The 14931-nt window shown below is 35.8% G+C and overlaps 1 protein-coding gene and 1 pseudogene across 1 annotated transcript; both read left to right on the top strand.

Annotated features, from left to right (window-relative positions):
- The first annotated feature begins 4714 nt into the window (after nucleotides 1–4714).
- LOC143893800 (uncharacterized) lies at nucleotides 4715–5657 on the top strand (annotated as a pseudogene).
- Nucleotides 5658–11745: 6088 nt separating this feature from the next.
- LOC143893801 (chymotrypsin-2-like) lies at nucleotides 11746–13676 on the top strand. The gene is made up of 4 exons (XM_077399514.1): nucleotides 11746–11758; nucleotides 12217–12558; nucleotides 12918–13138; nucleotides 13320–13676. The coding sequence occupies exons 1-4, from the start codon at nucleotides 11746–11748 to the stop codon at nucleotides 13479–13481; spliced, it is 738 nt and encodes a 245-aa protein (XP_077255640.1). The 3' UTR covers nucleotides 13482–13676.
- The last annotated feature ends 1255 nt before the right edge of the window (nucleotides 13677–14931 follow it).

The following is a 14931-nucleotide window of genomic DNA, read 5'->3' on the forward strand; positions in this document are numbered from 1 at the left end:
AGCGTATCGATCGGTGTTCGAATTTCGTTATTACGGGTTGATAATTGTGCTCTCGCGTTGAGAAACTTTGCGTCCGGTATTACTTGCGTTGCGTCCTATACTCGCGTTAAGAAATTACCGGCGTTCACACGCTTCGTGCGTTTAGATGTTAATTGCGTAGCTCTTCCTAGCGTTCCGTGGATATTAGAAGCGCACTTCGAGTCAAAGGTGGTGTGGCCTTCTCCACACCTGGCGCCCAACATTATTAGCGATATCGCGACTTGCTTGGTTAAATGACTCGGCGCCTCCCCGTTGCGCCCGAGCCGAATATCTCGCGTTAAGTTAAGATATTATTGCGACAGAGTTTTCGTACGGTCCCGGACGTGGTTTCCACGCAATCCAAGCGTGACGTACCCTTATTTCGCGACATTTTGTGTTGAACCTCACTCTCGTGAGTGATATTAAGCGTCTTATTATTATTCATATTATTCATATCATATTATTAATTGTTTGAGAATAGAACCTTCAGCGGGTTTATTAGAGGCCCAATTAATACTCCGTGGGTGTCTCGCGTCCGCAGTAATATTAGTTCTGTTAAATGAATCTCGACACCCCGCCACCGGCTATTCGTGATTTATTTATCGAATTTATCTTGTGTTTAATCGAAGCCGGATGGCTAAACGTTGTTATTTTCTCGACAACCAGTACTCAATAAATATTATATTCTTTGTTATCTGACTGAGTATGAAATTAACGTGTCACCCCGCCGAGTGCCGCGCCGCCCTTCATTAACCCCGCCCGTGATTAGGTCAAGCTAGCCGATTCCACGCACCTCCACACTTCGTTTCGCGTCTCGTTTAGGTTTTCGCGATCTCGTGGACGCGAAGGTACGCGTCTGGCGCCCAACCTTCGGAATATTTCGTGGAGTATCGGAGGTGCGAGGAAATCACTGGAAAGGCCAACCATCCCGCTCTCCTAAGTCCTTTTGATCCGGCTCACGTCCCGGAGTGGTCCGGGAGTGCAAAAAATCGTGACAATACATAACAGTTATGTATGTATAGTACATATATAACACCGTTCATCATATTTTATGTACGAGAAAGGATACTATCGACGATCAGGTAAACACAAAGATATGCTACGTAACACGAAGTAACATAATAAAACTCAAATACCTATATTTTTCAATTATTTCACAATTATTACACAATTTTTTCCTAAATTTATCTTTGCAAATATTCCGCTAAGATATGAGTCCTCATAACGCTATTGTCTTGCTGAAATATTGTTTAAAAATATTTATCAATATTTGCACAAAGGTCTATATTTGATCGCAAAAAGAACAAAACATTTTTTAATTTAGGTTTAAATTTTATTTGAAATTGCTTAAACAATTAATTATAGCATGTTTTCCTAAATACTAATAAATGTTAAAAATATATTAAAAATAAGAATATACTTCTTACATTATCTTTAGCACATTCGTTTATTGCACTCCGATCTGTTTCGTAAACATTATGTTGTTTACCAATAATTTCATCATTGATAACATCCATATCACTATTAGATATGATAACTACTTCCAGATTGTACTTCCTGTATAAAAATAATAACACATGTAGAGACTTTAATTACTTTTACGGCATTTTTTGTTTATTATTACCAACCATTTCAAAATTAATGATAAATTTTTCTTAAATTAAATTTTTTAAATAATGAATAAATGTTTATAAAAGAATTTTCCCAATTTTTTGATAATAAATAAATGTTTATGACAGAAAAAATATATGATAAAAATAATAAAAATATAGTAAATACTTACATCTGCGTTTTGAGCTTCAGCAAAAAGTAATTATCTCCTTTTTTTAAGACGTGAGTTTGACGTCCGCCCGACGTTAAGATAAATACACTTAACGTTGGTATCCAACGTTTTCGCTACGTCGTTTCAACCCTCTTTTGCACTAATTTGGGGAATCAAATTTAGGTTGTACCAACGTTGGAATCCGACTTATATAAGTTAAATTGTGGTTACATTTTTTTAACCAGTTTTAACGTTGGTATGTAAACTTTGATTTTGTACACTCTGCTAGACCTGAGGTTATTTTTTCACAACGTACATTTTAAGTGTAGTTTTCGTGCTTCCATTTAAACCATATGACGGCATTGGTGTAATAAATGTATCATAATACGTACTTATCAATTTGGCACAAATAAAATGGCTTTATAGGAAAAATATAGTTTGCGCAGTCTTTGATACTATTGTAAATTTGCCATAAATACACGAACCCAGCACTGAAATTGTATAACAAAACTCACTTTATTGATAAATGTGGAAATGATAAGTCGAAATTAGACAAATCCTTTCTAAAATATTCCAATTTACTAAATATTCTAATAAATAACTAAAATTTTCCAAAGTGTAGATTTTAATTTTTTTTCATCGAAATTACTTTTAAGATAAATATGTTGTCAAAACCTTAACAACAGATATTATATAAATGCTTTAAATTGTTAATAAAGTGCGTTAAAAAATATAAATCTAAATATACTGGAAAATGGCGGATTATTAGCCTTCCTCTTTGAGGAATGAAAATGGCGAAGTCAGCGTTCCACACTATATCAAACTTTACGTAGTAAAAGGTGCGATAAATTCTACTAAAATTTGTCTTCTCGTATAAAATAATTAATTTTTTCAGACTTTTCCAAACTAAGTAGTATACCACTGTAGGCAAAATTGTACCTATATTGACTAAAAGTCTTAACAAGGTCGCCAAACTGACTTAACATGTCGATAAAGTATCAATTAGTTAAAAATTCTATACTAGATTTGCGAATGAGTCGTATATCTTAACCAAATCCAACCTATGCAATACCATCTATATGGTGATCTAAAGCATGGTTATGGCAGCCGTGCAGCCGAGCGAACGCGCTCTCGAGCTGTGAATCGCGCGGCGCGCGCGCGTTGTTTCCCGACGACGCGACGATAACCGCGTGAGATGAGATAAACCGGTTCGGCCGTGGATCGTCAACATTCGTCGCATAGTCCTCGTAGCTCACGCACGACGCCGCGAATTGCCGTCGACGATGCCCGCTTGATGCAGCAGTAATCTGCTCTACATTCATTTAGGCAGAATTTGTTACCATTTCTCGCGATTTCTTAACGTCAGTCAGAAATGACCACAGGCGACGTTTTACAACGTTAGCGTTTTACAACGTTTGATAACAAAACGTTGGTTTACGTTGGGAATTACGTATTAAAGTCGCTCGAAAAGTATAGTGCAGAGTATAACGTCAGGCGAACGTTAAATATCTTAACGTCGGGTAATAGGACTTAAACTGTTTCGAATTTGACGTTGGGAAAGTGATAAAAAAAGCACGTCGTAATTTTAACGTTTAGACAACGTCCAAAAAACGTTAGTAATTATAAGTTACATTTTATAACTTTTTTGAACCGCTTACAACGTTGTGATTAGTAGAAAAGTAGTCCTTAGTCGGAAAGTTAACCGAAAAATAAGTTAATTTAGGAATTCCTTCCTCCATATACCTTTTATAAGGACTCCTTTTCATATTTTACATATGTAAAAGGTAGATCATATAATCTTACTTTTTTACAAGTATGTAAATAATTAATTCCACTCTTAATGACTGTAAATACAAGGTGATGTCAAACCCGGAAATTTAAACATAAATATTAGATTATATTTAACAATAACAAACCGAACACGCACGTCTCACACAATAGCTATTGCGTGCATTCAGTACGCAATGCAACTACAATCGCTCACTGTGCTCAGTGAGCTCTTTCATCTGATTGGTGTATATCCACCACTCAGATACAAGAAAACAAATCACATGCCTTGGCTGATGGCAGAACGAGACGTAAGCGCGCGCTCGTTGTCTGCTAATTAACTTATGCCGGGATTAATGCCGGGATTACGATGAACTTTACGTAACGGGACGCGACGGAACGCGACTGGACGCGACGAAACGCGACGGGACGTAACAAACTTATCGCCGTAACGTGAAGCAGCGTGCATTGAAAATGATTCGACAGCGTAGCGTGAATAGAAGGTTTGTTGTAATTCTCGTTGGTAACTACCGTTCTTGCTTGGTAATTCCAAATAAATTCTGCTATGAGGCATTATCAGTTTCTTAACTTAATTTTGGCCGGATATTTATATCTTCAACTGCGGAAGAAGAAACGAGTACAAACCGTTGGTGTGAGAGAGATTTTTCGGAGAAGAACCCAGTTTGGTGATGGACATAATTTACTTGAAGAACTCCGTTTTCGTGATCCATTCTTTTTTTTTTATTTACACAAGGACACAAGGATGAATGTCGAAAGGTAAGATTTAATGATTGCCTAGTACAAAATATAATCATTTTTACAAATTAATGTCTGCTTTCCTACATTCTGGTATCTCTTGATCTTGCTTGGTCTACTGATAAAGAAGCGCAAAAGATAAATATTTTTCTGGCAGAGAGTTTATTTTTACAAATTATATGTTTGCTTTCTTAGATTCGAGTATCTCCTGAGCTTGGTTGGTCCACTGATAAAGAAGCGAGAAATGTACACTGCTCTTTCACCCACTCAGAGGCTTGCTATGATATTGAAGTAAGATCATCAATGTTTGCTTATCTTATCAATTTCTCAGGAGACGATTTAATTTGTAAATTTGCTTTGCAGATTCTTGGCAGCAGAAGACTATCAGTATTCTCTGAGCTTTTCATATCGATGTGGCCAGAGCACAGTCTCTCAGACCCTGGCCGAAACAACTCGAGCACTTGTAAGTGTATTAAAGAGTGTATTTGTAAACCCCCCAGCAAATGAAGCGGAGTGGCGTAATTTGAGTGCCGGATTTTGGGAAGAATGGCAGTTTCCTCATTGTGTGGGGGCCATCGATGGGAAGCACGTTCAAGTACAGACCACACAAGTTTCCCAAAATGTTTATTTTAATTACAAGAAGACATTTAGCATGGTTCTATTGGCAGTTTGTGATGCACACTACAATTTCATCATGCTGGATGTAAGAGCAGAAGGCTCACAAAGTGATGGCGGAGTTTTTCAATCGTCTGAAATGAGTCGGCGATTGAATGATAGATCCCTTAACTTGCCGAATTCAAGTCACTTACCAGGAACTGATGTTGACATGCCCTATTTCCTTGTAGGAGATGCAGCTTTCCTTTTGAAACCTTTCCTGATGAAACCCTATGGCGAGCGCAACATACCCCATGACAAGTCTGTGTATAACTTCAGGTTGAGCAGAGCAAGGAGAGTAATTGAAAATGCTTTTGGCATTTTAGCGGCTCGTTGGAGGATTTTCCGTCACTCCATTATTGCTACAGAAGACAATGTAGAAAGCATAATTGAATGTGCTGTTTGCCTCCACAATTTCATCCGCAAGACAGGCGACAGGAAACTCAACCTACAATATTGCCCTCCTTCTTTTGTGGACCAGGAATTGCCAACTGGCGAACTGGTAGAGGGAGAATGGCGTGACATTGTCGCTGGGGAGAATGGAGCCATCATTGATGGTCCACGGATGGGAGTAAGAAATGCTGCTCTTGGAATTTTACAATAGAGAGATACACTGAAAGAGTTTGTAAATGGGCCTGGGGCTATGCGCCATCAAGACAATATTGTGAGGATCCGGCAAGGAATTATCCCCCTTCAGTAGCTGTAGATTTCGATAATTTGTCTAGTGTAATTTATTATTATTTTGCGTCATCATATATGTTGTTTCTCGCTTTTATTGATCAAAAGTTGTTCAGTTGCGTTCGCCGCAAGTGTATATATTACTGTAGTTTGGAACGATGCAACTGTATCATTATACATGCAATTATACGAAAACAACTTGATGTAGAGATTACATAAAAATTTAATTAAACCTAGCAGGACAGATTTAGAAATAAAGTATTTCTTTGAAGGTTCGGATTTGACAAATTTGGCTATATATTTTATAACTGCTATCAAAATATTTTTGGATGTTTTCTTTTTCTCGGAAAGTTCCGAATAAAACAATGATATCATTAATTAATGAAAAAATTAACATGGCTAAACTTATCAAAAGGAGATCGAATCTTTTTTTAATCAACCGTTTGAAGTTTTATTTGCATTTCTTAGATTCTAGTCTGTGTTGCTAGGATTAAGGGACGCATGGGAATTTTGCAGGGTTGATTGCAATAATCGATGATAACGAGGTAATCACTGCGCAATTTTTTCGATGATAAAATTGGCAATTATTATATAACGTACAAGATTCGGATCTACATCGGATATCTCAAATTGGAGAGAAATTCGAAAAGATTCCGAAGAAAGGTACAAGGGAACAAAAAATTCTCAATTCTATTTTTCAATTCTTTTTTTGGTTTTGTTGGTATTGGGTTCGCTATCATGATTACTGAATAGACTCACAATTATTCGTTTTCAATATCGCGGATACCTTAATTAATTCGACATACATAGAACGATAATGTCATGCGATCTACGCTTACTACCACGAATTTTGAAATAAAATAAATAGAAATACGAAACATAATAAAATGTTTTTATTGAAACACGAAGGAAACGTATATGAATGCATATATGATCTATTGTTCATACCTAGTTATATTTGGAATTATATATGCCTATATATAATGATATATATAATGATATATATATTCGTGTTTCAATAAAAACATTTTATTATGTTTCGTATTTCTATTTATTTTATTTCAAAATTCGTGGTAGTAAGCGTAGATCGCATGACATTATCGTTCTATGTATGTCAAATTAATTAAGGTATCCGCAATATTGAAAACAAATAATTGTGAGTCCATTCAGTAATCATGATAGCGAACCCAATACCAACAAAACCAAAAAAAGAATTGAAAAATGGAATGGAGAATTTTTTGTTCCCTTGTACCTTTCTTCAGAATCTTTTCGAATTTTTCTCCAATTTGAGATATCCGATGTAGATCCGAATCTTGTACGTTATATAATAATTGCCAATTTTATCATCGAAAAAATTGCGCAGTGATTACCTCGTTATCATCGATTACTGCAATCAACCCTGCAAAATTCCCATGCGCCCTTAATTCTAGCAACACAGACTAGAATCTAAGAAATGCAAATAAAACTTCAAACGGTTGATTAAAAAAAGATCCGATCTCCTTTTGATAAGTTTAGCCATGTTAATTTTTTCATTAATTAATGATATCATCGTTTTATTCAGAACTTTCCGAGAAAAAGAAAACATCCAGAAATATTTTAATAGCAGTTATAAAATATATAGCCAAATTTGTCAAATCCGAACCTTCAAAAAAGTACTTAATTTCTAAATCAGTCCTGCTAGGTTTAATTAAATTTTTATGTAATCTCTACATCGAGTTGTTTTCGTATAATTGCATGTATAATGATACAGTTGCATCGTTCCAAAGTACAGTAATATATACACTTGCGGCGAACGCAACTGAACAACTTTTGATCAATAAAAGCGAGAAACAACATATATGATGACGCAAAATAATAATAAATTACACTAGACAAATTATCGAAATCTACAGCTACTGAAGGGGGATAATTCCTTGCCGGATCCTCACAATATCGTCTTGATGGCGCATAGCCCCAGGCCCATTTACAAACTCTTTCAGTGTATCTCTCTGTTGTAAAATTCCAAGAGCAGCATTTCTTACTCCCATCCGTGGACCATCAATGATGGCTCCATTCTCCCCAGCGACAATGTCACGCCATTCTCCCTCTACCAGTTCGCCAGTTGGCAATTCCTGGTCCACAAAAGAAGGAGGGCAATATTGTAGGTTGAGTTTTCTGTCGCCTGTCTTGCGGATGAAATTGTGGAGGCAAACAGCACATTCAATTATGCTTTCTACATTGTCTTCTGTAGCAATAATGGAGTGACGGAAAATCCTCCAACGAGCCGCTAAAATGCCAAAAGCATTTTCAATTACTCTCCTTGCTCTGCTCAACCTGAAGTTATACACAGACTTGTCATGGGGTATGTTGCGCTCGCCATAGGGTTTCATCAGGAAAGGTTTCAAAGGGAAAGCTGCATCTCCTACAAGGAAGTAGGGCATGTCAACATCAGTTCCTGGTAAGTGACTTGAATTCGGCAAGTTAAGGGATCCATCATTCAATCGCCGACCCATTTCAGACGATTGAAAAACTCCGCCATCACTTTGTGAGCCTTCTGCTCCTACATCCAGCATGATGAAATTGTAGTGTGCATCACAAACTGCCAATAGAACCATGCTAAATGTCTTCTTGTAATTAAAATAAACACTTTGGGAAGCTTGTGAGGCCTGTACTTGAACGTGCTTCCCATCGATGGCCCCCACACAATGAGGAAACTGCCATTCTTCCCAAAATCCGGCACTCACCTCACGCCACTCCGCTTCATTTGCTGGGGGGTTTACAAATACACTCTTTAATACACTTACAAGTGCTCGAGTTGTTTCGGCCAGGATCTGAGAGACTGTGCTCTGGCCACATCGATATGAAAAGCTCAGAGAATACTGACTGTCTCCTGCTGCCAAAAATCTGCAAAGCAAATTTACAAATTGAATCGTCTCCTGAAAAATTGATAAGATAAGCAAACATTGATGATCTTACCTCAATGTCATAGCAAGCCTCTGAGTGGGTGAAAGAGCAGTGTACATTTCTCGCTTCTTTATCAGTGGACCAAGCAAGATCAAGAGGTACCAGAATGTAGGAAAGCAGACATTAATTTGTAAAAATGATTATATTTTGTACTAGGCAATCATTAAATCTTACCTTTCGACATTCATCCTTGTGTAAATAAAAAAAAAGAGTGGATCACGGAAACGGAGTTCTTCAAGTAAATTATTATGTCCATCACCGAACTGGGTTCTTCTCCGAAAAATCTCTCTCACACCAACGGTTCGTACTCGTTTCTTCTTCCGCAGTTGAAGATACAAATATCCGGCCAAAATTAAGTTAAGAAACTGATAATGCCTCATAGCAGAATTCATTTGGAATTACCAAGCAAGAACGGTAGTTACCAACGAGAATGACAACAAACCTTTTATTCACGCTACGCTGTCAAATCATTTTTCAATGCACGCTGCTTCACGTTACGGCGATAAGTTTGTTACGTCCCGTCGCGTTTCGTCGCGTCCAGTCGCGTTCCGTCGCGTCCCGTTACGTAAAGTTCATCGTAATCCCGGCATAAGAAATTACGATAACCTTCTATTCACACCAAGCTGTCAAATTATTTCTGAAATGCACGCTGCTTCACGTTACGGCAATCGTAATTTCTTAAGTTCACGTTACGTTACTTCGCGTCCGTCGCGTCCCGTTACGTTAAATTCATCGTAATCCCGCATTACGGCCGAAAACAAAAGACTTTGCAATATCACGTGACTAATAGAATAAAGTGAACGTGTTGACTTTTCCTGCTGTGATTTTTTTATTATCTCCAAAGTGATTTATATTTTGTGATTAAATCAAAATGAGTAAGAAGTTGAATATAAGTAACGAGAAGTGGATATTAGTGCAATTCCCGAACAAAGACAATGAACTCGGGATTGATAGCTTCCAAGACCTATATAGCCAAGCGTGATATAGCATATTGAGCAAACTAATGTATTGCATGTGTTGTTATATATTTGCTGTAAATTTGCTGACATCGAAATAGAACACGTTACAAATACAGGTACATGACGTAACGATTGACCATAAATTGATGTGAAAATCACGTGACGCTGCTGCCTGGAAAGTTGCCCTCAAATTGCATTGAATATGCTGTTAATCGTGGACGACAACGAGTTGTCGTCAAGTTGCTGTTACAAATCAACTCTTCACGGATAACAAATCCGTGTGAACATGTTGCTCTTAATTTGCCGTAAATAGAATTATAATTCATGTGAGTTCAACTCGACAGACATAATGCTACTGTCTCATTTTGTCCCTAATTTGTCAAAATTAGTTGCATCAACGATTGTTGGCAACATGACAGCAAACTCACAGTATTTGGCTATCTGGGGAAGTTATGTGACAGACTGAGAGAAATAATAAAAATGTTTTTGGATCTTATGTTTTTGTCCTGACTGTATTGGATAAGAACTTCGCTAAGAATATCGAAATACGATTCGTCCAATAGTTCCGGTGTCGTTGTTAAGATTAATTCCAATAATTTGTTCCTTGATGTGTATTATTTCCGTAATTAATCGTTTTTGATAATTAGGTTTTGGATAATTTTATTATAAAGTGACTTTTTAAAATTGACTATTAGCCACTGTTTCTCTCAATCTTTTATATCTATTTTTTTACGTAATTTATTTTACAATGTAATTTTATTGAATAGAACGTTCTGATAAAAATCAAGTAGGTCAAAATATAAATGTAATATACATCACATATTTTTATATGTTAACTCTAAACTACCATCTAAAATTTTCTTTGTTCGAATTTTGGCCGTTTAACATTTCTTTAGCTTTGCTATTATCGAGCGTTTGTATCTTGTTTTTAAAAATTACATAATTTGGAGATTTCAATAATTTAGCAAAATCCCTGGGCTTTGTCAGTAAAATTGTGAGTTGAGATGTTTTTACACAATCCTACCGATTCATTTTAGGGTCTTTGCAAAGTTCCTAACCGTGCCTAGATGTGTTGTATAATTGTTTGTTAAATTAAATTATATTCTACTGATAAATATTTACCCTTATGAACTCCCTCCTTTCTCCTTCACATATATATTATAGAGGTCATCTTCCCCTTAGTAACCTTCAGAAAGTTTTAGCCCTTTATTAAACAATTATGAACAAAAAAGTTTAAGAAATATAATAGTTTGTGTCAGTGCTAAGGGAATTAATTTGCTGATATGTGTGCATTGGACAGTACATATGTAGGCAGGGGAGGGGCTCCGCCGCAAGCAAAAACATAAAATTCAGAGAGTATATTCCATGCATTTATCTTAGAAATGTAATAACATTGAGAACACTTAAAACAAGATATATGATCGTCATCCACGTACTTATTTTAGGAATGTGATAACATCAAGAGACACGGTAGTATCTCGCGCCAAGTTCTCTTAAACTGAATCATTTAGACTAGACTAAAACTTTACAGAACAGTGATAAGACCCTTTTTAGGGCCCTGTAAAGAGAGGAGTCTCGGACTGCAGAGGCAGTTCTCGGCAGTTTCTCGACAGTTCTTCAAATTCTAGTGCGTATTTACGACATAATTACTTTATTGTATAAGTTTAATAATAAGTCTATTGTAAGAGTAGTTATATAAATTCCTGTGATTTTTGTTGGGATAACAATAATTGAGATAATACTCGTATAGTCGATCGAAGGTGAACAATATTAATAGTATTTCACACAAAGAATTTGTAAGTCAATTAAGATTAATTAATAATGTTTAAGTTTTTGGAAAAAAAATCTCAATTTTTTTGTGCTTTGTGTGTTTCAAATTTCAATACTTTAATAATCAAAAGTTCCGATCTTTACCGCAACACTTGGACAATACAACGGATAATAAACAATACTTTTAATAAAGATACGTAATATCGCTTCACTTATTAATAATAGAACTATTAATAATAGAAAATAATGTGCACATGCTTATCTTTTATACAATAATACAGTACATATATATTTAGTACTTTCCAGAACTTTTACTTCTAATAAATTTCACAAAATTGTTGTCAAAAGCGTTAATAATTTCGTTAGTTGTCATTATTGCTTAAATATTAGCGCAACTGCATAAATAGGAAATTTGCAGGGACGGCGGAACAGTCTATCATGAGTCTGTTAAGTACGAAGACATTACTGTGTATTGTACTCAGTTCGACAATTTTTCAATACGCTCGAAGTCAGTACTTCGCATCCGAAAACTCTGGAATTAACAGAAATGAAAATTCCAGCAGTACTGTTGTTTCTTACGCGTATAAATATGGTGAGCAAAAGCAAACGTTTAAAAAAATTTACTTAATTTTATCAACATATACAATTTGATTATTACTTGCTGCAAGTTTATATCATTTTTTCTACATCAAATAAAAGTTTTCTTCTGTAATAAAATCCAAATTATTGTAGCATCGTTGTAGTATTAATTTGCAATCTAATGATTACGATAATGTAATATTTAAATAATTGACTTCAAAAAGGTATGTAATTTTACGTATGATTTTCGCACATAGTTCTTAGTATTTTCACCAAAATGACAATAAGCGTCTGACTTTTCTCTACACTGACATTTTTCTTAAACGATAGATGAAGACTCGGGTAAAATAGCGGGCGGACATTATGCGGAGCTCGGAGATTATCCGTACATAGCAGTGGTGCATCGACTCCTGGACAACAGAGAATACTTCAAATGCGGCGGCACAGTCCTATCTAGAAGATGGGTTCTCACAGCCGGCCATTGCGTAGTAGACTACCCACGAAGATTTTTTGTAGTGTTCGGTATCGTTGACAAATCTAGCATTGACTATGATTTTCTTCGAGGCCCCGGTGTGTCGATGATTACGAATCAAGTGTTTATACATCCGCAATATGAAAAGGGCTACAATGATATTGCCTTACTCTATATGCCACAAGATATTCCCTTTTCCAGTAAGTACATTACTGGAAGTACATTACTTTGACAGTACATTTAAATTGATATTTTTTTTCTTTTTTCCTTTTGCACTTATTTATATATCGGCGTTATTTAATTATTCTATGGAAGATACGCGGGAAATTAATAAGGATTTGAATAACAAATAATCTTATAAATGTGGAAAACAGATTTAATAATCAAAAATCATAATGTTTATATCTATGTACAACTTCTTTTATAATTTTTAATACATACTAAAAAAATATCACAAACTATTAAATTACTAAAAAAATATTACGAATGTATATCATTAATATATCCTCAATATTGGTTTTAAAAAACTATTAGTTAATACAATATTGCCCTTATTTAGACACTATTCAGCCAATAAAACTCGCGTATTACGACGGAAGTTTTGCAAAAAGAGATGCTCTTGTGATGGGTTGGGGAAAAGATCATATGACCAGCGAAGGTACAATAAGACTTAAGTACGCTATATTGCCGATTATAGAAAATAATGTATGCAAGAAATACTGGCGCATTAACGACAAGCACATTTGCACGGCCGCAGGATTTGGACGAGACGCTTGTCAGGTAAAATAATCACAAATAATAGAGCTATAATTTATAATAGTACACTGCAAATTAAATTATAAGTGGAATATTCTAATATGCGCGATATGAATCATCTTAAATCGTTTTAAGTAGCTTTAATAAATAAAATTTAAAAGTATCTCTGTTTTCGTAAATTTATTATTTGATATTGTATTTTTAGGGCGACAGCGGTGGTCCTCTCATCGTGATAGAAAATGGTCAGCATCTTCAAATCGGTATTGTGAGTTACGGAAATGGATTTTGCCCTAGCAACTACCCTGGAGTGTTTACTAGGGTTTCTTCATATATATACTGGATTCACGAAGTTACGAAGTTACGTTAGTGAACAATATTATCTATATGATCAGTAATTTAAATGTATTATGTATTATATTGTCTTATAATGAACACAGTTTTTTATGAAAAATGTACATGCATTAAGTGTACATTTTAATACCAATTTTTTTAATATTGATGTTGAAGTATGAGTATGTACATATATTAGAGATAATGGATATGCGATGCCATCTAGGATTGTAAAAAACGTAGCGAGTATTCTATCTATACTATTCTTATTCTGTGTTCTTCTTCAGTAAGAAAGGCTCTATATGGAGGTGTGAACATGTAGAGAAGAAAAGCTATCGTATTAAAGTATATAAGGAAAGTTATATCGAAACTGTATAATACTTCATTCTAATATTGACGATCCCAGAAATAATCCTTCATGGTAGCAGAGGTCCGTGGTTAAGTAAAAAGAAAACGAATAATAGAAGTCTCAAGATTGATAAAATGGCGGAGAACCATGGAATACCAGTGTTCGACGGGGAAGATTATGGCAATTGGAAGAAGAGAATCACGATGTACTTGAAAATGAAAAAGTGTGACATGGTAATTACAAGAGAAATGACGGGAACAGACAATACTGAGGACTGGGAACAAAATAATTTGAAAGCCATAAATTACATCTACAGTGCAATTACGAATAAGCAGTTGGAATTCGTCAGTGATAAAGAATCAGCGTACAAAATAATTAAGAAGTTCGACGAGATGTACTTGAAAAAGTCAACGGCTTTGCAGATTGTGTTAAGAAATAAGTTAGAAAAACTAAAGCTAAAAGACTATAGTGATTCTGCAACTTTCTTTAGTGACTTTGAAAAAACCATAAATGAACTTAAGACGGCAGGTGCAAAGGTTGAAGAAAAGGAAAAACTGAATTATATGCTAAGAACGCTACCGGATTCTTACAGTTACGTTGGAGATTTGATCGATACACTCAAGACCGAAGATCAAACCGTGGAATATGTGAAAAACAAGATAAAAATGCTTGAACTGAAAAATCAAGAAAGTGAATTAAGTACAAATTCCAAATCGAATGCATTTGTTACGGAATCAAAACAAAATCGAGAATCGAGAAATCCGACGAATCAAGGATGCTTCAATTGTGGAAAATTTGGACATTATAAAAAGGACTGTACGGAGAGCAGCAAGGGTTCATGGCGAGGGCCACACCGTGGCAGCGCGCGTGGAAGAGGTCAGCAGCGAGGCACGTGGCGCGGTGGCGGTTACAATAGACGAGGCAGCGGCAGCACGAGCGGCCGCGGAGGACATTAAATTCACGTGGTAGAGGGCATCACTGGCAGCGGGACCAGAACGGACAAGAAGCATCCGGTGGAGGAGTATATTCCATACTATAGTTGAAGTAAACTCGTTGAATAGAGAGGTTAAGGAGAGCAATCAGATATACATTGGCTTTTAGACAGTGGGTGTACTGACCACATAATTAATAATGAAAA

Source organism: Temnothorax americanus, unplaced genomic scaffold, assembly GCF_048541705.1.
Source record: "Temnothorax americanus isolate GAGA-0224 unplaced genomic scaffold, ASM4854170v1 Scaffold129, whole genome shotgun sequence".
Classification (NCBI taxonomy): Eukaryota; Metazoa; Arthropoda; class Insecta; order Hymenoptera; family Formicidae; genus Temnothorax; species Temnothorax americanus.